General features: G+C 37.5%; 2 protein-coding genes across 4 annotated transcripts in view; both read right to left on the bottom strand.

The window, feature by feature from the left end:
• Positions 1-4,930: 4,930 nt before the first annotated feature.
• LOC117399519 (BMP and activin membrane-bound inhibitor homolog) lies at positions 4,931-9,199 on the bottom strand. Its single transcript, XM_033998755.3, has 3 exons — positions 8,665-9,199; positions 5,682-5,966; positions 4,931-5,367 (listed from the first exon to the last, which is right to left on the bottom strand). The coding sequence occupies exons 1-3, from the start codon at positions 8,738-8,740 to the stop codon at positions 4,949-4,951; spliced, it is 780 nt and encodes a 259-aa protein (XP_033854646.3). The 5' UTR covers positions 8,741-9,199; the 3' UTR covers positions 4,931-4,948.
• Positions 9,200-16,887: 7,688 nt separating this feature from the next.
• Positions 16,888-27,341, bottom strand: part of LOC117400287 (WW domain-containing adapter protein with coiled-coil-like) — a 54,563-nt gene continuing 44,109 nt past the window's right edge. For all 3 annotated transcript variants that reach the window (XM_059023230.1, XM_059023228.1, XM_059023229.1), the window contains 5 exons: positions 26,055-26,197; positions 25,829-25,944; positions 23,937-24,123; positions 23,699-23,826; positions 16,888-18,153 (listed from right to left, as the gene is read on the bottom strand). In XM_059023230.1, the coding sequence (XP_058879213.1) occupies positions 18,084-18,153; positions 23,699-23,826; positions 23,937-24,123; positions 25,829-25,944; positions 26,055-26,197 (644 nt within the window). In that variant the 3' untranslated portion in view covers positions 16,888-18,083. The remainder of the gene's footprint in view (positions 18,154-23,698; positions 23,827-23,936; positions 24,124-25,828; positions 25,945-26,054; positions 26,198-27,341) is intronic.

The following is a 27,341-nucleotide window of genomic DNA, read 5'->3' as shown; positions in this document are numbered from 1 at the left end:
GTCTTCTTTTAAAAGAACAGGGGATACAAACTTTGTACTGGAGCAAATAAATCTGTCAAACGGTTTTCTGGTCTATTACTAAAGTGACAGTCGGTTTATTTTTTGATGAATAACATTTTGCAAACACGAAATACTTAGTGGGGCTAGAGATCCTATTGGACATCCTTTGGTATGCTGGGAATGTTAAAAAATAAATAAATAAATAAATAAATAAATAGTTTCTAATGAGATGTGAGGTGTTAATGAATTACAACAATAAGTACCCCTGTAACTGTAAGCTTAAAAAAAAAAGTGAAACCCCTGATCCATTGTTTCCATTTTAAATCATTTTTTAGTGTTTGATATATATATATATATATATATATATATATATATATATATATATATATATATATATATATATATATATATATATATAATGTACTACAGTTATTACTGTTTTTATTGTTGATGTTTTGAACTGTTGTTTTCTATTAAAGGCCTTGAGATGGCGCTGCCATGGAAACACCTTGGTTAATATCCCAACCCGCTTATTATCACGGTTTATTTTAAACCACTTGCCACTCACCACAGGTTTCTGTGTTAAATTAACTCTTAATATCACTAGGAACCCCGCTTATTATCACCTTTTGAGTCGTCTACCAAAGCTGCGCAGATGAGGTGTACTGTTTTAAATACATTATTTAACCAATTACTATCCCTAGATTAATTACACCGTGTAACAATTTTTTTTTTTTTTTTTTTTTGGTTCCTGGGTAGTAAGTGTTATTTCCTAATTGCTTATGCCTCAAAAGTATAGAAAATGGCTATTATTCCCCACAAACTTTGCTTTTGTGACCAGGACAGTGATATTTTGAAATGTACCTATTTCCAATGAGAAAACGGGCGAATTTGTGTCTTTTCGTTCACATAAAGTCAGAAAAAAACAACATATGAATCCAAATTAACATGTATTTATACTAAAGTAATACAAAAATGACTACAAAAGATTTAGAAGTGAGTAGTTTTTCGAGATTTACGATTATACTGTAAATCACTTTCACGAATCAGCCCCCAAATGTAGTCTCCCATCATGTTCTCGTTATACTGTCCTTGGTAGCGGCGTTCAAAGTCCAGTATATCCTGGTGGAAGCGCTCGCCTTGCTCCTCCGAGTACGCTCCCATGTTCTCCTTGAATTTATCAAGATGAGCATCAAGGATATGGACTTTGAGGGACATCCTACAGCCCATTGTGCCGTAGTTCTTCACCAGAGTCTCAACCAGCTCCACATAGTTTTCGGCCTTGTGATTGCCCAGGAAGCCCCGAACCACTGCGACAAAGCTGTTCCAAGCCACTTTCTCCTTACTAGTGAGCTTCTTGGGGAATTCATTGCACTCCAGGATCTTCTTTATCTGTGGTCCGACGAAGACACCGGCTTTGACCTTTCCTCAGACAGCTTAGGGAAGAAGTCTTGAAGGTACTTGAAGGCTGCCGACTCCTTATCTAGAGCTCTGACAAATTGTTTCATAAGGCCCAATTTGATGTGCAGTGGTGGCATCAGCACCTTCCAGGGGTCCCAGCCGTACTCATCATACTTCAAGGCGTCCAGCAAGGTCTTGATGCTGTTGTAATCCTCTTTGAGGTGCACCGAGTGAGCCAGGGGAAGAGACGGGTACTTGTTACCATTATGGAGCAGCACGGCTTTGAGGCTCCTGGATGAGCTGTCAATGAAGGACAGTATAACGAGAACATGATGGGAGACTACATTTGGGGGCTGATTCGTGAAAGTGATTTACAGTATAATCGTAAATCTCGAAAAACTACTCACTTCTAAATCTTTTGTAGTCATTTTTGTATTACTTTAGTATAAATACATGTTAATTTGGATTCATATGTTGTTTATTTCTGACTTTATGTGAACGAAAAGACACAAATTCACCCGTTTTCTCATTGGAAATAGGTAAATTTCAAAATATCACTGTCCTGGTAACAAAAGCAAAGTTTGTGGGGAATAATAGCCATTTTCTATACTTTTGAGGCATAAGCAATTAGGAAATAACACTTACTACCCAGGAACAAAAATTGTGTTACATAGTGTTATTAAACGTTGTGTAAACCCTATCAAAAGCGGTACTGGAATGCGTTACTTCAGAACCCACGCCTTCAAAATGTCGGTTAAAATGACTTTGGCTTAACTAACCTGATGTAGTGTACGTAGCTAGCTACAAGCAAAAACGTCTACTCGAAAAAGAAAAGATCTGACACACACTCAGAAAAAGGAAATTACACGTCTCTGTGAAGGAACACCAAAGATTTCACATCAAAACATTGCAAAACCATTCGGAATTGATCGGTCCCGTGATAGTAAACTCTACCGAAATCGGGAGCTGGCTTTGTTGTTCCTGATCTTATTAGATTGTACACATAGCGTTGTCTGAGTTGTTAGCTACAGTAATTATGTTACGTTACAGCAATAAACTTAAGCTTATGGTGTTGTAAGTGTTTTAGTGGACTGGTTTCCCCTGCACTGATATAATGTCAGCTAGCTAAAGTATGTTTTTTTTTTTTTTATCTAGACAAATAATTAATTTCTGCTATTGTTTAATTAAGTAAACATTCTTTAGAAAAACCTGTTACAGTACTGTAATTAGTACAATATTGCAGTAAAAGACGTACAGATATGGATTATATTCAGTTTTCTTTGTTTATATCTAAAACGGTTGAATATGGAGTGCTTAAATGTCCCTTACTTTCTAATGGCGCCACCACGCAGAGGATAACATGAGACCCTGTTTATATCCCAACCCAACTCTGCACGGTAATGGGGATATTAAGCGGGTTGCACTGTAGTTTGATTAGAGTTGATTGTGTGGATTTGTTTAATGTATGATGTAGACAAGTCACATTCTCAAAAGGGCATTGTATTGATGTTGGTTTTTATTCAAAGATTATTACTCATTTAGCATCAATGGATTAATCAGTGATCCATTGATACTAAATGAGTAAAAGGATTAACTAAAGAGCAATTCACAACACAGCTGTGCATTTGGTTTCCCACATAAATCAATACATTCGAGGTCCTATTCACAAAGCTCTTCAGTCCTATGTTAATGCAGAGACGAGGGTGCAAATTGACTTCATATTTACAATTTTAGGGAACTTCCTCTGCAAAAATGTAATGGTACCCTTCACTTTGACCTGTGGCATAATATGACTGTCCTATTGTGAGAACTTTTTTTGCTTGTGGGTGATGAAGACCAAACACATTTATAGTCAGAAACAACATACTGTCCGAGCCTTATATCTGGACTATTGTACACTAGTGACGTCTTTTTTTTTTTTAGGGTTTTTATGGATCGAGACCTATTTTTAGATATTGTACTGATATTACAGCTATATGCTATTATGCTCTCAATCAAATTCCATTACTTGTGTTGAACAGTGAAAAATTAACCATGTCAAAGTTATGCAAGACAAACCTTCCCCATCGGCTTGGGACTAAATGTTTTCAGCTTTATGCAGAGTTCCAGAAGGACTGTTATACAGCTTATAATAACTGGGTTGATCTAGCAGAACCGTGTGATCTAGTGTCCCTTTACAATCACACCTCTGGACTGACAACAAACATTCTGTTTTTTTGTAATCACAGATTCTTAAAGAATCAAACAATAACTAAAGCAGCAGTGCCAGAGTATTAAAACGTGTAGCTTAAGATTTACTTGAGTAGCTGATAAACTCGGTGGATAGCAACGGGGGTCAAGAAGCACTTGCTTGCATGGAAACTCACATGTGAGCAAATGCTAAATGCTCCCCAGATAAGGATGTTGTAACAACGACATACTCCTCTGATTACTCAAATAGCAGACATAAAAAAGTGTGAATTAATTTGAAAAAAACACTATATTACTGCAGTTAGACCCAATTACAAAGTTTGTACCAGACCTATCTACCTACTGACCAGTAAGAAAAGGCACCAATAACCTAGGTCAGTTTTCAATAAACATAACTTCTGAAAAACAGTTTGAGGTAGCTATAAATGATAGAACATCAATATCTATAGAAAATTGTCAACAGAGCTTTGTTATTTATGGAACTTCAGCACATCCATCACACAATCTGTATATCTTAAGAGAGCTGAACAATACCAGTGATATTTACACCACAGAGGACAGCACTGCTGTCCAAGAGTATCTTACAGCATCCTATACAACTTGTATCATAAATCATATTTCACATAAAAGACATGACTATTTACAAACCTAAATGAGGGTGGAAGCCCAGCTGACAGTAATTAGAACCAAACATAGGCTCCCAGTTATTCTACTACAAACACTGATTAAATTAAGGCTAATATCACATAGCCTCTCTGTGACCCAATGTTATTTTACTATGTCACAAACGCCTTTTCTACTACACATATAAAAAGTCCCAGAAAAGGTTCACCCCTCCTGCCCAAATTATTATTTTTTCAATTAGATATGAAGCACATGGATGCCCTCATAAAAACAGACCACACACATTTTTTTTATCCGACAAAAATATATATATTTTTAAAATCTTTACAATAAAACAGAAACGAGAATGGTACAAAGAGGAGTGAACATACTATACAGTTTACACTTCTTTATTGTTCTTACTCCTCATTCATGTCTTTTATTTTACCCTGGTATCAGTGTGCATTTCTTCTATTATTTTTCTTTAAAGCAAATAACATACTTTTTATACAAAGTGTGCAAAATAAGACCATATTTGGAATCCTTCAGTAAATTAAAAGAAATAAAACACAGTTAAGGATCCTTTGTGTCCCCACAAAGCACAGGTCCCTTTCTTCTTCTTTCCTCATGAATTGTCTCTTATTTCAAGTAAAGTGCTCCTGAGCAGAACCTAAAGGCTTTGCTTCATTTTCTTTTATTATTATTTTTTTAGTTTGGCTTCAAGTTGTTTTAAAAGGGGGGGGGGGGGGGGGGGTCATACAAATTCCAACTTCCCGTGACTGCTGTACATCCCCCAGTGAACTAAAGACAGCACTTTATCATTGTGGAGTTCAGACTGTCGCAGTTTGTCACAAGTCATACAGCAGTTCTCGTGTCCAGTTACAGGAACCATGCATTCCAAATCCAGTTTGGCTACCTGGCCCTTCTTCATGTGGTGTCCATGGAAGTTGTAGTGCAAACGGGACAGCATCTGCTGCCTCTGGTCCTGCAGTCTCTTGTTTTCACTGCGAAGCATCCGCAAGGCGAGCATGATGAGAAGCACTAGAATGAGCCCCCCTGCGATGGGCACAGCGATCACGGCTGCTCTGAACCACAGCTCTTTAGAGGATGTTAAATCCTGAACCCTGGTCAGAAGATTCCTGCTACTGTCTGGCTGATATCTTGTTCCATGATCTATGGAAAAACACACATATAAAATAAAATGCAGCAGTCAATTAAACAACAAGAAAACCTATTAAATGTTTTATGGTGGTATTTAAGGTTTTATCAATGTATATTTCTGATCACCTCCATATCTTTTTGTCCACTTGAACTAGATATCTAGTTCTCTAAACAGGGATACATAAAAGCTTCTTGGTGGAAATCTTTTGAATTTGAAGTCATACATTCCTCTGGTGCCTCCAATTACATTAAATGCAAAAAATCAATAGCTGCAGACATACGCTGTCTTGGCTGTCAATGGTTTTACTGAGAGAGGCCTTGCTTACCTGAGCTGTCCCCCCTGGGATATGAAACAACATCATGGAGTCCTCTATAATTGCACATATCGTCGTGACAGCACTCAAGCTTCTCCGAGGCCCCAGTGCGGCTCTCTGTCCTTCCAGCATGGCAAACGTCTGCCGTGTTTGCAGTCGGGTCCAAGCAGCCATGCGTGAGAGGGGAGTTTGTGTTCTGTGGGTCCAGAAGCCTGGTGAAGCAGGCATTTAACTCAGATTTACACATGTAACCTGTTGCCACACAATGCGCTGCGTCACAGTAGCATCTTATCTCCCCTGCAAAAACATTAGAAAACAATAAGCATTTTATCAGCCCAACATTTTCAGGGTGAATTCCAGAGAACACACATAAAAGAAAAAAGTTTGTATTAAGGTGTATTTGGGGGGATTGGCAACTTCAAATTTTGCTATGTACAGTATTTATATATATATATATATATATATATATATATATATATATATATATATTATATATATATTTATTTATTAAGTTAGATCGTTGTCCCTTGTAATGGTAACAAATATCAATAACAGTATAAATGTGTTACTTGACAAGAGTGTAACTAACTTAATTGACCAGGTACCTACTATCCACTGCCTCAGTTATAACCATGGTCTAGCAGTATGTTTCTGCAACAAGTACCTTTGTCCAATGCAGTTAACTGCCTGGCTAAATTTCTTGGGATTATTTCATACACTAATATACAACCTATTTAACGGGAAACGGAATGTACGTCATTGCTGATTTGTTATTCACAACCCTCTGCTAACAATACTTCAGCTGACATCCAGTAAATGTATTAACTACAACTAGAGCAATCTGCAAACTATACAAGTTTATAACTTTTTATTGTGTGAAATTAGGCTCCTATGTGCGATCTACACAAAAACAGTCATCTACTTCTTTAAGAGCTTTCCGTGCAAACTGGCCCTTTTAGTCAGTATTATAAAACAGGAACCGTGCAGCGTATAATTAGAGGTTTGTTTGCCAAAGTCAATTTATTTCAGCCCAAAATGGAAACTCATCACAAGGGGGTGAAAATGCTAAGGAGTCTTTTTTCAGTTTGCACGGAATCCGACGTGCGGTCGAGAAAGGGTAAAACGTTCAGATTGCAAATACCTACAAACTATATGAAAAAAAAATCGCACACACAAAAAAAACTCACATTTCTCAATGAACCGCTAGAAGAAAAAAAACGACACCCGTTTTGAAATGATACACTCCATATTTAATTATGTGTTTCGAGTTTTCTTAAAGACGCAGAACACATTTTGTCGTAACTTTCGATTTCATATTTTTTATACTTTTAAAACGTATGCGTCTGTTTTGAGCTTGAAGTGCTAGGTTATTAACCAAATAAAAATAGCAACGTAAATAAATCTGTAGTATGTCACCTTCAAAAGTGGGATTACATATTTATCAAACTGAAAAAAAAAATACTATGAATTCCTCCCTTTGCCTCCAGACTGTCTCCATGTGAAGTGGGGGCATTGTCTATTTAAATCTAATGACCATTGTGTTTGGACAGAAGAACTAGAAACATACTAAAGTCCATTGTGTGTAAATGACGATTGAAAGGTTTGACTGTGTTTGCACTGACAGGCTCCGGTTTCATGCACCCAAGTTTTCCTAACAAATGCAAGTTTGTGTGAAACTGCAACGATACCGGCAAATTAGCCATTTTAGTAGAAGATAAGTAAGAGACTGTAAATAATGAACCTACACGGCTGTGCTCGTTGTATATGTTTAATGTGATCAAAAGTGTTTTTGTTTGTTTGTTTCATCAAGGTGCACAACACACATGTACACGCTATAACCACGAAGCTTACTTAAAAAAAAAAAAAAAAAAGTCAGTATATAGATATAGATAGTTAACGCTGCTGTTAGTGTAGTTATTATACAAAACACTGATTTAAAACATGGCTTCCTTTTAATGTTTTGATGGTCTCATCAACTTATACTGCTACAAATAAAGATGGCTGCAGGCTTTTTTCCTATGGTTTCTGAAGTAAACTACAGGACAGAAGTCTCTCTGGCCCTGCAATTATAACGTGTCACATACTTTCAATATCTGTTACTTCGCTCCCTGTTTCTGTCTCTGCGCCTTGATGGGGCCACAATTCCATCTTTCAGTTTCTACCGCCTGCAAATCTATTATTTTACGGCAAATTATATACCTCTCTTTCCCAAAATAAATACTGTAGCACATCACTGCACTAAAGATGAGCTCTTAACATTATATCTTAAACGTAATGAAAGGAGTACAATAAATAAATGTTTAAACCACGTTTAAAACGAATAAATGGCGTTTAAAAAAACCTGTCTGTAGCAGATCGTGGACATCGTCTCTTATTTGTATCGTATTGTACTATAAAATGTAGCCGCCACAATTTAAAATGAAGTTAAAGCACAGTTCAGTTTCAAAAAAAACAATGATACAAAAGACCAACTTTTAAAATCGTATTTCCAAGGCCATGTCTGCTCTGAACAGTAAACAAAACATTTTACAACGACTAGCACCTGATCGACAGGAATCACCAATCAGTGACTGTTCGGAAATAACCACCTATTACTAACAGGACAGCCAGCCAACTACTGGGTCGTGCTAATCACTCAATTACCTGTTCAGGAAGGCAGAGCATTAATGCTACCATTTATTTATTAATTTTATTATTAAACGTCAATTAGCTCTGAACAACATAATTTGACGCACTTATAAATCCTGGGGTGTTGAGACACTGTCACTATGCGACTGTTTTATTTTTAAATGCCACAGTACAACGTATAGACACGGTGCTAGTAACATATCCTGGTGAATAAATAGACGGCAGAACGTCTATTACCAGTATCTCTCCAACAAAAGTGTAATATCTGTGTTGTGACCTCGTCTTTCCCTTAACTCTCTCAAAATATTTGGGCTCAAAGTGCACATTATGTTGTCCCCTGATATAACCAGTATATTCTTCCACTCACCTTTTGCCAGAAGTACTGCCATGGCACACAGTTCCAGTTGCAGCCAAATGGAAATTAAATTGGAATGGCGATCCATTTAAGAAGACAAGTTTAAAATTAACTCAAGTCGTGTTTTCTAGATCTTTAGACTCGCAACTCTGCATATGTACTAACAAACACAGGTTGTAAAACAAAATGTGTTGTTATTCTTAACAGGTATCCGCGCAGCCCTCCTGAAAACCAGCAAAAGCATCTAAAATGTGAACTGAAGTTTTACACTAGTTCTAACCAACTTTGTGTATTACGACGCCGGCGTACCGAACTGTAAAAAAAAAAAAAAAAAAGTATATGGAAAATAAATAATAAGAACCCCTCTCACGTTCACCGGATTGCAATAATAACCATGTCGTTCCACAAAAAAAAAACTTAAAAATGTTAATCCACACGACAAGGTTCAACATCCAAGACCAATCCACCAAGCTAGTATAGCCGCTTTTGAGTAAATCAATGAAGTTGCAACAGAAATAACTCCAGCTACGGCACAACCTAACGAGCATAACCCCGCCCTCCCTTGGAATGGATTGGCTTATTCGCTGTTCTATTTACATATCGTGGACGGGATTGGTTTATAGCACGGTCAGACAGAGAGTCGTGCCGCCCTCTTAAAAACGAGGCTCAAAGATTCCTGGAGCCGGTGACGTCACAGGAGCGAGCATCGATCCTTACTGGAGTTTACTGTATTTGCTGTACTTCATTATTTTTATTATTTTTTTAATAGTCCATTTCAAATGCGTCAGACACACACTGGTTACAATGATATTAGGTAAAGGTTGGATTTTATGAAAAACAACATTGTAAAATAAAAGTACGATAAATATATGCAGATTATAGTATAAATATATATTTTTTCATATGAGACTAGTTGCCCAGATATATTTAGTCGTGTAGTGCGAAATAACTTAAATGACATGTTAACGAACACCTTTTCAGGACCGCGACTGATGAAAACAAGATAAAAGAATCTGATACCGACTTTAAATGTAGATACATGTATGGACACCAAGTAATGTCTTTTGTGACATATCCAGGATACATTCAATACTGTATACCAAAACATATTTTGGGTACTTTTTGTACATTTAAAAAACTATATATTTTAATATTAGTGGGCAAAGATTTAATGGGGTATGTAATACATACTTATGTGCATACAATACATACATATGAACTGCAAGACCGAATAAAGCAGTTCTGCAGAAACACTGTATACAGACACCGATGGGTGCTGAAGAACGCACCGGCACCTGGGAGAGCCTGGTTCACTGGTGCTGTGCGAATGGATGGTGTTGTAGGCGGAGCAGCCAGACAGTTAGTGAAATTAGCAAGCCAAAGGGGCGCAAGGCGCCAGCGAGACGGCATAGACAGAGACTGACACTCAATTACCACCCAAAAAAATCCCGTGCAAACACACAGCCCAGTCTGATCGATATCAAAGCCCAACCCGATCCTCCTTACTGATATGTTAATTACTTTGCTCGTCCCGTCTGCAGCTTTCAGTAGGAGAACACTCTCCAGATCCTCCGAAGTGTGAAGCTAAAAAAGAAACCCCGTGAAATAAGATAACCGTGCTGGATTCAATACATGATGGAGATACTGCCGCTAAAAGATACAAGGCAATCTGTGGACACTGTATACCAGGGCAAACGAGGCAATGATAAGAGCTGTGATCATCATTTTGTGAAATGAATATTCTTTCTTGCTTTTTTCCTTCCTTCCAGAACAAAACAATTTTCCATTTTTGTATTTTATTATTTTTTTTAAAGCATAATAAAAAAATGGAGCCATGGAAACTTTCAAACCACCATAAAAAACAAACAGAGGCAGAAACCAAGTTCTCTGTATCTCGTTTTCTGCTTGTCATGAAGATAAAGAATCCTGGTTAAACAGTAACAATTAATCTGAATATGACATCAATCAGTCATTTTATATAGCGTCTTTCATAGTGGACCACCATCACAAAGCGCTCTACAAGATGCAGTAACAACAAGAAAATCCATAATACTTTAAATACAGATAATACATGATATACATTTAAAAAAAAAAAAAAAAAGCATACTACATTAAATCCAGTGATAAGTGCTAATTGGACATGGCAATGGTATATATGGATTAAGAGTGTGTATACTATGGTTATAAAACTGGAACGACAATGCCTTTCCCGTGCACTAAAAATAGAACGTTAAGAAACGTGACCGACGATGATGTCAGTTGTGTAGGTTATTCTAGCTAAACACAAAACATAGCAAATACAAATAATTTGAAGCAAGCCATCATTACAGCGTGCTGTTCTGTAATTAACTTCCAGCTAGTCCTTTAACAATCCCATGGCTTTGCATGCCCAAGGCAACACGGGTTCAGTCAGGTACCGGTATTTACAGAGCACATCATTGCCGTCGTCTGTATTTTATCAACTTGGTTTAGGGACGTCTCGTTGGACAAACATTTATTTTATCGACTGAGCCCAAACGGTTTAATGATTCAGTGGAACATTCTCCCTTTAACCCCAAATCAATTACAACAGTACGCGTTACTCACTGGCTTAATATATACACAGCAGCTAATTTACAAACAAGCTATTTTGCCAAAGTCGTCTGTTTTTACAAATATGGTAAAAAAAAAAAAAAATCTTGACGTGTGACTGTTGCTAGTATGTCCCTATAGGCGTAGCATATCATTTCAGTATTCTGAATTGCCGCCATCCTTTACTAGCTTTACACAGTCTGCGGGTGCTTCTAAAGCAGTAATTGTATTGTGTCGTGTAATGAAACCCGAGACACAAACAAGACCACTTAAACAATGCCAAGTAGAAGTCGATCGGCGTCAGAAGGCAGAGAAATATATTTTCACCCCCAAGGGGGAAAAAAACTGGATAGGCAACAATTATCGTAATTGTAGGTAACGACGCGGAGGCGCCACTCCAAGATCTGCTTTGTATCACCCAGCCTAAAGTAAAGAAACGGGCTTTATTTGAAAGCAACTATACCTCGCTCTATAACCCTCACATTGCTTGGCTATAGATACAGTAATTAGATGCATTTAAATTTAATATATATATATATATATATATATATATATATATATATATATATATATATATATATATATATATATATATATATTCTTGCCAATGAATACTATCCTTTATCTAAATGGATCTGTGTTCATACACAGACTGAGTTGGGCTCGGAGGAGGTTGTCAGTTACTTCAAGAGAATAATACAAACACGAGATTCTTGTCTGGCGGAATCACATGCCTTCCCTCCCACAACTATCTCCGATCTTCTCCCTTTATCAGCTGAGCCTGCATTTGTATTGACATTATGAAACACTGTCTGCCTGCACGAGATACTCAGGATCAATCCCTTGTAAACTGGTACTGTACTTTGAATACATGTTTTTTTTGCAGCAGACGATACAGTGTTGTGATAAGGCAGCGCCATGCAGGTGGAGATGCACTGTTTGTGCGCAAGAGGAGTCTCTCTTATCTATCAAAGTAGAACAAGCAGCTTTGCTGCATGTCTTAACATTGCGTTGTGTCCCTCGTCATGAATAAGGCATAATTCTGTGTCCAGGAGGAAATAACGTACTGTATATTTCATGAATATTTAATAGGAGTTCCACACGTTATCAGAAACAAACAAACAAACCTCCCCTGAAAAACCAGTTCCTAAATTGCTTAACGAATTCTGGAATGGTGTGTTACACATAGATGACATGGATGTCTTGAGCACAACATTACAACCAGAAATATAGCTGTCTGTTTTATTTTACTTTCAGCAAGATTCATATGAATTGTTAAATCATCTGGAACTATACATACCTACCTGCTATCGTCTAATTTCACCTTTTATTTATTTATTTATAAACTATTTGTGCTTAACCAAACATTAACGTTTCTAGCGATTAAATCTGATTTAACTGAATTAAAGATAACGGATGCGCACCGTAATATTTAAAATAATGCTGGGAATTGTTATTTTATTGATTTCTAAAAGTTACAGCTTCATGCTAGTACTGCAATGGACTTCAGCCTTAGGTAAACACCTATTCTATTTCTATGCAATGTTGCCCTCTGCTGACACAACGCATACACAGCAGCTATTACTGACGGCTAAAAGAGTGGATTGATGAACTAAAATCTTAAATCTGGTCGACTATAGACTGTTCATTAAATGTGAACATTTGTAATTAATTAATTTTATATATTTAGAGAGAGAAAGAGAGAAATACTGTAGATTAAAAGATCTTGCTTGCATTTTCACAGAGCGTTTTCATTCTGATTAGCAATTGAGTATTGGATTGTATCACTCCACCCATTGTATCCTCAGCTTGTCCAATGTCTGCTATGTCTACACAGGCTCTTGTCCCTGAAGTAGTTTGGATAAAAGGACAGTGACTGCTTTGTGTTTATTTCGAATAGAATTGTCCTCAGTGATGGTAGTAACACAATATATCCATAGTCTTGTGTTGTGCAGCCAAGCTTATAAACTAGGGGCTGCATAGGATATTTGCTTTAAAACTCAGTTTGGCTTCTTCAGAAAAAGAATACCACTCCACCCCCGCCCCCATTTTTGTAATCCTTCTCAATATTATATTGAAATTTGACTGATAAAATGCTCATCTCTTCTTTTTGTGAGGGTACATAGTCAGTACAGCTATTGTCGAAAATCTTGTTTTTGGCAAATTGTAAAATCAGATTTTTTTTTTTCTACAGGGATTATTTATTTATTAGCTTACAATTCTTACAAGATATCACATTATTTTTACATACAATTACCCATTTATACAGTTTGGTTTTTACTGGAGCAATCTAGGTAAAGTACCTTGCTCAAGGGTACAGCAGCAGTGTCCCCCACCTGTGATTGAACCCACGACCCTCCGGTCAAGTCCAGAGCCCCAACCACTACTCAACACTGCTGCCCTATTATTACATTACATTGTTCCAAAAAATATAATGAACATGAGCCAAGATCTATTTCCAAGTCAGATTTACAATTAAGACAGTCATACAAGAGTTTGCAATATTCCAAGGGTTTCAAATTGGACACTGAATTACTCTTTGAAAATGTGCCTTGCCCTTCAGAATACAGCCTTGAGTCTATTTTCTACCAGCCATTTTAAACTCTATACAATGAGCGCTTCCCTGCTCCTTCTTGCTGGTGTTATACAGTTACAATTATTTAATTTGGGTAAAAAACTTCTAACAAGGCAGTTCGTGGGGACACTTACTGAAAGGTAACCTAGGGGAGGGCAATGTGTTAAATGGTGCCTAATTTTTTAGGGTAGGGGAGTGTCACTTTAATGATCTGATAATGCATATAGAAAACCCTGCAGAGAGGTACCATTGTCTGAGATCTAAATTATCAATTCTCACTGGGTTTGTGAAATAAGTGCCAATGGGGACACTCCACCGGGGAAAGTCACAGGACACCAGACTTATATTAATCTCTCACCTGTACAGGCTAGACTGGGTGGCGACAGTGATCTGTGTAGTCCAATGTAGGATAGCATCCAGTCCCCCCAGACAAACATAAAAAGTAAAATCATATATAATATGCAAGAAGCATGCACAATTTGTAATGTGCAAAACAATTGTAATATTTTGTTCATAGGTATGTTTTCCCTGGTGAAGAAAAAAACAAACTGAAATGCTGAACATTTAAATGGAAAATTTGGATACTGAAAGGTCAATTTTATTTTAAATATATTGACACAAGTATGCCAGTAACATGAATTTCCTGCCACGGCTGTAAGTAATAACACATTTGGAGCTATTACAAACATGTAACACAGTGACATGCACTATATTCCACCCCTTAATGCATCTGAGGCTGTCCATAAACACAAACTTGCTGATCAAAAGGCTTTTACACAATGATTCACCTTTGGCAAAAGTTCAAATATTTTATCCCTTATGAATGTAAAGACAACAACTTACATTCCCAGATGTTCCTTTTCTAGTAAAATCTAAATTACACATCCATCACCAGGGACCATAAACAGTTATATGGTTGAACTAACCACCATTATTTATTTCTTCACAGTATGTTGTCATTCAGCATTTCTTATTGTACTTTCTTAAAGAAACTGTGGGTTTGTGCATGTGTAATTTTGAAGTGCAACGATTATATACAGGATGTAAATGAAAATCATTTACTATATATATATATATATATATATATATATATATATACACACACACACACACACACACACACACATACAGTGTATATATCAGAACAGATTAAACTTAATATATGGAGATGTTTTCATATACAAATATTTGGTACACAATGACTCATTACACCCCTAGTAGCACTTGAAACTAACATCCGCGCCATGGCTCAAACCCCTTACCTGAAGGAACCGTTCTCCTGAGACCGGGGAGCAGTGTAGGTCTCCGGACTCATCTGGACTTCAATCAAACCCAGGACTCCAGAGGTGAAAATCTAACTGGGTAACAGTCAGCTAGACAAGCTGTATCACATACTTGAAATATGACTTGCTAGCTTTATATAATTGTACACAAATGTTAATGAAATTGTAGTTTGGCACATTTTTAGTGTCACACATTTCATGATAAATTAGGCATGCAACATAAAAGGAACCCTATATAGTAGTTAACTATCAAAACACTAATTTTAATATTTAAAATAAAGAAATGGATCAAAACCTTAGATTACATCTTAACAGATCATATTGTAGTAGAAGCCATTTACCCAGTGACTGTTGTAGTGCTGCATTATACATCCAAAGTTTGCCAGAAGTGGTACATGTTAATTGTTAGCCATTAAGGAAATGCATGCTTATTTCCTTCAAACCTTACCTGGGAATGACTAGTTAAAACCAGTGATTAAGCTTCAAGTCCCAATTTAAAATTCAAGTGTCAGACATGACAACGTGTACAGTACTGAGATCTTTAAAGACTGCGAAATTGTGATCCTTTCAATTTTTGCATTCAGTGAATTAGAAGAAAAAAAGGCTGTGAAATTAAAGTTATTTCTATGTGGGTAATTACAATTCATGGTATGTAGGGGATAACAGAGATATATACAATGCTTTGAAACATACCTGGCAAATTTCAAACAAACCGACTCTCCTGCAATTTAGCCCTAACCACACACAGAGATTAGAAAGTATGTTACCACAACATATCCTAGAGACTGACATCCATTGAATGTAGGACAACATTATAGTTCAGCAGTACATGCAAATCTGAATTTCCTCAAGGCCCCAATTATATATAGTGCCTGGTTTCACTGAACATCACTTAGGTTTCAGTACAATGCATGCACACTTTGCTTTATATACGATACGTCTGTATAAACTGTGTTACAAACACATACCACAATAGCAGAATAGAAGTTACAATCTAAATTGAAACGAAGGAAACAAAATAAATTGACAATTGTTTTTATAGATCCACAAGACCACCATCATCTTGAGATTTATTTACCAGGCATTTGTTTAACACAATGCTTGTAGGTTTCTAAATTGCATTTAAATACTTACTTGTATTAACATGAAAAGTCATTTGAATGCTGCAGAAAATGCATCTAAGGCCGCAAGTATACACCTGCTAATGCCTTAGTTGGACATTGCTGGCTATACACAATATTCCTTGACTGGGTTTTGGGTAGACCCAATGTAATCCATGGGAGCTTGGGGTTGTGTGTTCCACAAAAGTGATGTTCAAAATACAACCACATTGCTCCAGCACAAACTTTGGTCACTATCATTTTGAATATATTATGTAATTAAGTGTAATTCTGTGGACATTTGTTAATTACAAAGTAAGGAGTATCCAAAACTTGCTATTGTAGGAAGGTCCTACAATAGCAAAATTCAATACAAAATTCAATACTGAATTGAAGCAGTTCTGCATGGAGGAGTGGGCCAAAATTCCTCCACGGCGCTATGAGAGACTAATCAATAACTACAGGAAGCATTTGGTTGCAGTTATTGCTGCTAAAGGTGGCATAACCAGTTATTGAGTAAGGGTGCATTGGGTGTTGCATAACTTTCTTTAATAAATAAATTAAGTATGTATCAAATTTTTGTGTTATTTGTTCACTCAGGGTCCCTTTAAACTAATAATAGGTTTTGGTTGAAGACCTGATAACATTCAGTGTCAAATATGCAAAAATGCATATGCAGTGGCTAAAAAAATGAAGTAACCAGTGCTTTCTCTTTTAACATTTGTTTATTACAATACATACATTTCACATCCGGCCTTTCATCTTTTCAATCCCCATCCCCACCCCCGTTTCAGTGGACAGGGATCCTGTCACTTTGACTGCTCATCAGTGCACGTGTGTGTGTGTGTGTGTGTCCCAGAAGCACTTGCATTCCGTCCTTACAGGGTGCAAATGAAAATATGTAGCAATAATTTATGTATACGACATATTGGATATACTAGTAATCACCGCAACTTTTAATACAACTTTTTATTTTATTTTAGGAACTGTACATAGGAATGAAAACTTGGTTAAACCAAGGTGCCTTGACAACAACCTCAAGAGAGTTAAAATGTACAGTAAAAATCAGCAGCAGGAAAGGATGGAGCAAAACTGAAAATCAGAAAAAAAAGAAAAAAAGCACATAAAAAGAAACTAATCTCTGCCCTGCATTGAGGAAACTGTATGCAACAATATTCCAGACAGGGTGGTTGGAATCAGATTATATCCCTTGCTCGTGTACTTTGACCAAACTGTTCCAAGGTGCTGCAGCTTTAAATGCACACAATCAGGCACTGGTATTTATCCTAGTAAATGTGGGGTCACTGAATGATGAAACAGAGCCTTGAACCATTGCTTCGGGGAATGCTGTGCTTGTCAAATGTGGGGCCACTATCCTTTCACAAACCGCCTTGACTCGCATCAGTTTACTGAACCAAATAAAAATGTAAAAAGTATAGTCTCTTATAATTTAACAATAATCAAAAAATTCAGTATTATAATCATAAAATTAAATATTAAATTTGTCCCCCCGTATTCCATGCAGATTTTGGTTCAATAGCAATGGTTCACTGATCCATTAACAAAAGCTTCTGCAGACAGGTTAACATGTAAAAGGCTGGGTATTTAGCCACCTCAGCATTGATTAGTTTGCAAGTCAAAGCTCTGATACGCATGGCTTCCCATGGCTTCACTCTACAAAACTTATTTACAACATGGATACATCTACAAGAAATCTACATTTCAAGGGCTTTTACAAAATCATACCTTGTAAATTCCCCTGAATCATTCCCCCTGCCACATACTTCCTACCCAGCCCAACGGTCCAAAGCCTACCGAATAGCAGCTCAAAAGTGTTAAGACTGGGCAAAAGGATCAAAAGTTCCTGGGTTCCAACCATGTGCAATTTTTTTTTTTATGAATTCACACCATAAAGGAATTCTGATTCTTCAATTTTTCAAGTTCTTTAATTTGTTGTCTCAAAAATAGTATCCTGTGGGGTTTAAAAAAAACAAACAAAAAAACACGTTATGGGGTATTTTACTCCATTAATACTGAAAGAACCAATAATCTGAACGTCAAGAATTTCAAATTTCTGTTTTGTTTGATCACTTACTCTGGAAATCAAATTTTTAATGAACATTTATGATCATATTTTTTCAAAACCATAGCAACCTGTATTGTCAGTTTCACAAGGTATAATTCTATTTGAACTTTTTTTTTTGTACCCTTTCTTTTTGAGGTTTTCAATCATCCCAATGTCTTCTGCACTATTATGGTTAATTATTTATTCTTTGTAGCTTACCCACTTGACTGCCACTGAATGCACCATGTATGTGCTGCTGGAGTAAAGCAAAAAGATAGAATGTCTCAACTCTAGCATTGCGCTGCTTCTGCATGGCCAGGAATTTTGAAAGTAAACTCCTCCGATCAACAAAAAATGTTAGAGGGAATGAAATGGATTACAATCATAACAGATTGACATCACTTAGCTAAGCAAATAAACATTTTTTTTCTCTGTTTACTTTGGAAGAAAATAAATTCCTTTTAAACTATTATTTACAGTTTATTATATTTACAGTTTTCATTAGTCAAACTTGCTGCTGGTTCACAGTTGCTGTGTCTACAAATCTGACTGACAAATGGTTTTACCAATAAAGTTGTAAACAATGATGTGTAGCAAAGTATGAATAATCAAGAATAGCCACTTATAAAATGAAAAACATTTGATACAAAAAGATAGTTGGTGGCCTCATTCTGAAATCCAGCCGCTCATATTTACATTGAAAACCCCTGCACCCTACAGAAGCAAGCGTCTTGAACCAAGAGGAGATAATGACTAATTAACCCCATAAAACTGCATACACAGGTGAAATCGCTTTAACAATGTTAGTCCCTTTAGGTGTAAAAGTTGCCGTATTATAAATCGACTCACATTTATACCTTAAAAGGAAAAATAAAGGTTGGCAGTCAAGTGGTTAATAGCTGCCTCTAATTGCCTTTAAATCTTGGCTGGAGGCCTTGTTGCTTGTCAGTTTTACCTCAGGAATCATGCATGACTGAGAATTCAACCGTTAATCTTATTTGCTGTTAATGCATCAGCTGATAGGTGTGTGGTGATGTCCTCATGAATACAACTGCTCGTCATACCAGAAATATTGCTAGACTTGCTTTTATTATTAGTTATTTTTTAGCAGACACCCTTATCCGGGGTGTTGAACTTAAATGATTAGGAGACTTAATTTACAAAACATTTTTTAAGTAAATACAGACTGGTTCATGCATAATACTGGACTACAATACAATGAAGAGACAAGCTTTCTCTATTAATCCAACACTACTACCTTTATTTTCAAACAGACATCACAAGATGATACAAATAACAGGAACAGAACAGAGCTATGGCCTTGGTGCAGCCACTTTTGGATGCAGTTCTAGCAAACACCAGCTGCAGAGAGAATGTGGTACAAGTGCTTTGCTTTCAAAGTAAAGAATGTTTGTGCCCAAGGACAAACCCTTGGATAAGTATTCCAATTTCTTATTAAAACCAAATCTGGTTTGGTTTTAATAAGAAATTGGATCCTCTACCTTCTCCTCCTACACCTTCCTCTATCTCGACTGATGACTTTGGCTCTTTCTCCTCCAAAATCAGACATCCGCAAATACCTCGCCTCCTGCCCCACCCCCCCACTGCCCCCTGCTCACTCACTCCCTCCCCATCACTCTCTGCAACCCCTACTAATCTACCCTCCTTCACACCCCTCTATGCTCCCTGCTCCATAGCCATACACCTACAACATGTGCTCTGGACCCCCTCCCCACTCACCTCTTCCAGGATGCTGCTCCAGGCCTGCATCACCCCATCTTAAAAAAAAAAAAAAAAAAAACCCTCCTCGATCCCTCTTCCCTGCAGAACTACCGCCGTCTCCCTTTCCTCTATAAAACCCTTGAGCGAGCGGTACATTACCAGCTCTCTGCTTTCCTGTCAACACATTCTCTGTGCTCAACCTCCTCCAATATGGTTTTCGACCGTTCTCTTGCTCTCTTTCAACAGGTGTCCCCCAAGGCTCAGTCCTGGGACCCCTCCGGCTTTCCCTCTACACCCCCCCCCCCCATCTCCTCCCATATCTCTACCTGCCTCTCAGCCATCTCCTCATGGATACACTCATCTTAAACTCAATCTCTCCAAATCAGACTCCCTTTTCTCTCCCTCCACCAATCTCTCAATGTCCATTCCTCTTGAATCCCCCACCCTCTCTCCCTCCTCATCCACAAGAACCTCTGTGTCACCCTCGACCCCTCCCTCTCCTACTCTCAGCACATCTCTACTCTGACACACTCCCATCGCTTCTTCCTCAGCAACATAAGCAGAATTCGCCCCTTCCTCACTGACAATTCCACTCAGCTCCTAGTTCAAGCCCTGGTACTGTCCCGCCTTGACTACTTCAACTCCCTCCTCTCTGCCCCTCCGCTCCTCCACAGGCAGATTAGCTGTACCCCCACTCCACTCCCCCGCTTCGAGAGCCCGCTCCTTCGACACCCTTGCCCCTCAGTGACGGAACGACCCACCCACAGGTATTGGGACTGCTCAGACCCTGACCACCTTCCGGCACCTCCTCAAGAGACACCTGTTCAGACAGCATCTGAAAAAACTCACAACTCTCGACTATACTGGACTATATGGTACCCCAATTGTACCTTGTACCAATATTTGCATCAGCTTGTACTTGCAGTGAACTGCTCCTTACCTGGACGCATTCTACTACTGCTCTTAATTATATTATAATATATTGTATTTGATTTTACTCCTATAGGTATCCGTATTCACATATTTTGCAATTGCTCTTATTTGAAATCACTCTCAGCCATGACTCATATGTATCATATTTTTTACTATAAGTTAAATGCTCTTTGTCTAACTCGCACTTAAATGTAATTATATAATGTATTCTTTTATTTTGCTTTTATTTGAATTTGATCTTATTGTACAACTGCTCTTATCTAATGTGATAATTTGCAAGGAGATAATTTTATGTGATAACTTGTAATAAGACACTTTGTACTGTGATACTTTGTAACAAGTGTAAATCGCCCTGGATAAGAGTGTCTAAGAAATAATAATAATAATAATAATAATAATAATAATAATCATAATAATCATAATAAAGAGCATAAACAGCAATAACACTATGTAACACAATTTTTGTTCCTGGGTAGTAAGTGTTATTTCCTAATTGCTTATGCCTCAAAAGTATAGAAAATGGCTATTATTCCCCACAAACTTTGCTTTTGTGACCAGGACAGTGATATTTTGAAATTGACCTATTTCCAATGAGAAAACGGGTGAATTTGTGTCTTTTCGTTCAGAAAAAAATAACATATGAATCCAAATTAACATGTAGTTATACTAAAGTAATACAAAAATGACTACAAAAGATTTAGAAGTGAGTAGTTTTTCGAGATTTACGATTATACTGTAAATCACTTTCACAATCAGCCCCCAAATGTAGTCTCCCATCATGTTCTCGTTATACTGTCCTTGGTAGCGGCGTTCAAAGTCCAGTATATCCTGGTGGAAGCGCTCGCCTTGCTCCTCCGAGTACGCTCCCATGTTCTCCTTGAATTTATCAAGATGAGCACCAAGGATATGGACTTTGAGGGACATCCTACAGCCCATTGTGCCGTAGTTCTTCACCAGAGTCTCAACTAGCTCAACATAGTTTTCGGCCTTGTGATTGCCCAGGAAGCCCCGAACCACTGCGACAAAGCTGTTCCAAGCTGCTTTCTCCTTACTAGTGAGCTTCTTGGGGAATTCATTGCACTCCAGGATCTTCTTTATCTGTGGTCCGATGAAGACACCGGCTTTGACCTTTGCCTCAGACAGCTTAGGGAAGAAGTCTTGAAGGTACTTGAAGGCTGCGGACTCCTTATCTAGAGCTCTGACAAATTGTTTCATAAGGCCCAATTTGATGTGCAGTGGTGGCATCAGCACCTTCCAGGGGTCCACCAGTGGCTCCCACTTGACGTTGTTCCTCCCCACAGAGAACTCCGCTGTGGCCAGTCCCGCCTGTGGTAGTGCGCCTTGGTGTCCCTGCTGTCCCAAAGGCAAAGATAGCAGGGAAACTTGGTAAAACCGCCTTGGAGACCCATCAGGAATGCCACCATTTTGAAGTCTCCTATGACCTTGATGCCATCTCAGAAAAATGCAGATATGTATCAACTTAGGCAGCTGGAACTAAACTGAACTGGTGGGCTTAAGGCCCCTGTATTTATACTACTATTTATATTACTGGAAAGTTCTAGAAAGTTCTAGAAGTTACTCCAAGTTTACTCAGCACTGAATCTATCTGGAATGTTCTGGAAAATAGGTAACTTTCAAAATATCACTGTCCTGGTCACAAAAGCAAAGTTTGTGGGGAATAATAGCCATTTTCTATACTTTTGAGGCATAAGCAATTAGGAAATAACACTTACTACCCAGGAACCAAAAAAAATAAAAAATTGTTACACGGTGTAATAATTCAGCTGGCAGACAAGCTTAGAATAAGATAGTGTTCTCACATTTGGTACAGAGCAGTAAAGTGTGTGGTCTGTGGCCATAAACACAATTGTTTATTTTTTTGTACAAAACCTGTAATAGAAGTTGACAGAATCATTTAATACAGCCGTGTACCAAATATTGAGAGAATATATTAAAAGTGTGCTGTATAGGACAGCCATATTAGGCCAGAGATCAAGGCACACATTAACCCTTTGCGGTCCATTTATTAATCGCGCGTCAGGCACGTCAGGTCTAATTAATTTTCACACACGCAGTTAATTTTAGACACGCTGTTTAAAAGTATTTTTTTCCAGTCAAACTGGTTTAAATGGCACTGCATATCAACAAAGCACTTACTAGGCATCTCCAGCTCCACCCCACCCTTTCGTTCGCTATCGCTTTCTCCAATGTAAGAAATAAATAATAATAATAATAATAATAATAATAATAATAATAGTCGTACATACCGATCGATCATCTCCTGATCACTCGTTTTATCACCAAACTCCTCAATAATGCGATCCAAGTCATTATTGTATTACTATAACATCTCAAAAAAGCTCTGCAAATGTCCGTGTTCTCTGTGCGCTGATTCAGTCAGCCAACTTGTTTACTTACGACCGCCCCGTTATCTGATACCAGATACCATGTATGACTATTCATGAGATACGCCTTTTTTTTTTTTTTTTTTTCAACTTGTCTCTGCTCCTGTCGCTCCCACTCGGCAATTGAATGGTTTTCTCGGCTTTTTCCAGAGAAAAAATGACTAGAAACCTGTTTTTTGCGTTGCTATAATGATGTCGGACCCAGTCCGACAAAGGACCTGTGAGGAATAATTGCAATGTCGGACCCAATCCGACAATGGACCGCAAAGGGTTAAGATGCAGCAAACTCAGAACTTCATTTCTCAACGAGGAAGAGAAAAAAAAAAAAAAGAGAATAGAACCCATTTATTTTTACCTGAAAAATCTGGTTAATAAAAGAGAACAAATCTTACCTTTGCTCTCGTAATGTTGCTTGAATTTCACACACTCGAACTAATGATCTTAAATTTTTCAGTTCAGTACAAACTTCAGACATGTGAATGCTTCCCATATTGTGGGCTTCTTCACGTAATCTTGATGCCTGCAATACATCATTTGTTTAAACAGTCATGCAATTAGCTTCTTAAAATAGATTTTTTTCAAATTATGATCTTGCATTGTAATTCTAAAAATAAAAACTAAAGGCTATACCTGTTTCTCCACATGGTCGGCAGGCCATCCTTGGACATGTTTTATAAGATTTTCATTGAAGTGTGCTGCTAGCGTGGGTGTAAATGTACACGTCTGCCTTGCAGATGGACTTGGTGGCACAGATGCTGTACTTGATGTACTGTTGCTAGGGATGTGGTTTGGAGCAGGTGACGGACTCCTTTGACTACTGTGGGACAGCAAAAATAAAAACAGGACATTTCTCTGTAAATAGATTTTAGGAATCAGGAATATTTTTCAAGGCCAAACAGAACACACAAATTAGTTGGATAGATTAACTTTGTATAAATATTCACAGTATACACCATTCACAAGTGAAATTAAAACGTAACAAACAGACTAATGCAACATTAACAAATACAAATGTAGAAAAGTTAATTCAATGGCAACAGATGACTTGTGCTTGGGTATGGGTTTTTCAGAATGTGTAAATTATGGTCGCATGGTGACAAACAAGTGTTAACCCCTGCACTACTTAGAATCTGCCAGCAGGTGGTACCAATAGTCACCATTGTTTACAGTTCCATTAAATCAAAGAGGATTCAAGGCTGTGGACAATGGTCAATATAGAAATACCAATTTATTATAGTTTTGATCATACTCTTGGATAGATATATAGATATATATATATATATATATATAGTATAATTGGTAATAGTAAAGCAGGGGCCATTATACATCTCATCCAATCATAGCAGAACATTAAAGTAACAGAGGATTTTACTGTCCCTAAAACTTAGTCAGCACTCACATATCCGACACTATAATTGACTTCAGTGACTTATAAGAGCGTGGTGCATATCTGATTATTCCACTTTGACCCGTTTCAACCCTTGTCCGTTTTTGTTTTTAAGGAAACACAAAAAACATACAATGCCAAATACATAGCTGAAAGTACTGTGGTTCAAAATAAATAGGCTTCCAGTTAGATGTACTATAGTTGGTTACAGTACTATATTTAACAGTATTTTAATTCAGAATATGACTGAAAATATCACTTACCAAGATACAACTGTAAGACACGCGGACTGTACAGTACACTCAAATCTGATAGGTATTCATTTGTAGCAGTATGTAAAATTCCACATTACGACCCAATAGCAAAATTAAATCAAAAAGTTACCCATGCACAGAACTGTGAAAAACATAAAAGGCAACGCAGTTTATCAAAAGATTCAGAAAAAAACATAATCCAGAATTGAAACCATATTCAAAATGGCATGTGCTGCTCAATAAGGCTCTAACTACACAGGGCACTTGTAAATGAAAATGCACAAAAGCAAGATCACAAATTTGAAAAAAATACATCAGAGCATCTAAAATTGTTTAATGATGAACTGTTTCACATTTCCGTAGCAAGAATCACTCTTATTGTTTGTTTATTTGTTGCTGCATTACCTCTACAGCCCTGAAGCATGGTGCTGACACACTGTCCTGACACCCAGTCATGTGTATGGACAGATTTGCGCTTGTGGGGGGGGGGGGACCACCATGGACTGTGATGGATAATCAAATACATTAACATTGAAGAGATGGGCTTTGTATCAGAAAACTGGTGACGGAGGTCAGAAATCACGTGTGATGGATAAGTGCATTCATTTGTCATACATAAAAACACACAAAATGGGGGTTGATTTTATTCATAATACAAGGACGGTAAAATGCAACTGACGTGTATCTGAGTGTCTATATGTGTATATCCGAGTGCGGACTGTAGTACCGTTTCAAACTTAAACTGGGTAAAGACTCCTGAAGGGGCACATATTACAGGATAAAGATTTACTTTAAGACTTTTTGACTTTCATTTCATTAGTCAAAAAACACAATCCAGCTACTAATCCTACCTCACATACACCTACTAACAGTGTCCTTACCTTGACCGCTGAAGAGTCCGAGGGGACGCAGGTTCATGCCCGTGCTTTTCAGCAGGTACAGGCTGCTGAGGTACTGACTGTGGCGCTGGTCCTTGTTTCACTACAGGTGTACTAACCTGAATAGAGCAGATGTAGAAAATAACCATCACATATAAGCCAGTATTGTAGAAGCTGTTCCTACTTCATTCCAAGTTTGTTTATGCAGTGCTTAACTATTAATACGTACCTTTGGCTGTGATGATACTGGAGGTGTGTTTATGAGAGACTTATTTGTATTTGTCTGTGGCGTGCTTATCCTCGGAGATACATATGACCTTGGTGACGAGGCATCTGATGTTAATGACATTGGAGACTGATTAGACTGCTGGGCTGTAAAAATCGAAAAATAAATAAAATTAAAAAGGTTTTTTTTACCAGACATTTAAAAATCCTTTTTCTTCTGTATCTTTCGAAGTGACCACTTGTGGTCCAAAACAGAACCAGATGCATCTGTATCATTTGAAAGAAAATGTTACCTTTAGTTACAACACTGACAATACCTGCTGTTTTACAGGGTCTGTGCATGCATTAAAATAGTCCCAGGCATATTCAATATCAGAAATATTTGTTTGCATGACATAAGGATATTATTCCAATTATGTCGCTGAATATATTTTGGTGTGATCTGGGACATGGTGTGTAATATTTTATTCTTGCATCTTTAGGTACACTTCAAGTCAGATTTGCAGGAGACTGCAGCTTACTGGAATTCCCTAGCGTTCCTGTACTTCATAAAGTTATAACTCAGCATCTTCCCCTCCACGCTCCAATCACGGAATATAAGCAAGAACCACAACTGAACAAGATTCCAGGTCTTCAAATCAGAATATTCACTGCAAATACGAGTATTCTCATAACTCAATCCTACTTCAAAATGATGCACTAATCATCCATACATTCTAACACAACCAAAACATGAGTATGTTATATGTAGGGCCATGGAAAATTCACAGTACTTTTTCAAGAAATTCACGAAGGACAATAAGAAAAAAAAAAAAAAAACATTTCACAGATTGTCATGGAAGTGTCATTTTATTAAAAAAAAAAAAAAAAGGTTTCTATTGTAAAATTGCCTAAAATTAATAGTGCATCAAAGAAAATCACAGAGGTTGAAACATTAAGATTTAACCCTTAGCGGTCCATTTATTCAGCGCGTCTCAGGCGCGTCAGGTCCAATTTATTTTCACACGCGGAGTTTATTTTAGACTCGCTGTTTAAAAGTATTTTTTTTCACAGTAAAACAGGTTTAAAAGGCACTGCATATCAACAGGACACTCAGTACTGCATCTCCAGCCTGGCCCCACCCCTTGTTCGCTGTATTTTTCACATACCTCTTCATAGTAGTGCATACCAAACTCCTCAATAATGCGATCCAAGTCATTATTGTATTACTACAACATCTAAAAAACACTCTGCAAATGTCTGATATTCTTTGAGCGCTGGATGCAGAAGCAGATATCTTGTTTGTTCATGT

Source organism: Acipenser ruthenus, chromosome 4, assembly GCF_902713425.1.
Source record: "Acipenser ruthenus chromosome 4, fAciRut3.2 maternal haplotype, whole genome shotgun sequence".
Classification (NCBI taxonomy): domain Eukaryota; kingdom Metazoa; phylum Chordata; class Actinopteri; order Acipenseriformes; family Acipenseridae; genus Acipenser; species Acipenser ruthenus.
This window is presented reverse-complemented; position numbering and strand designations above follow the sequence as displayed.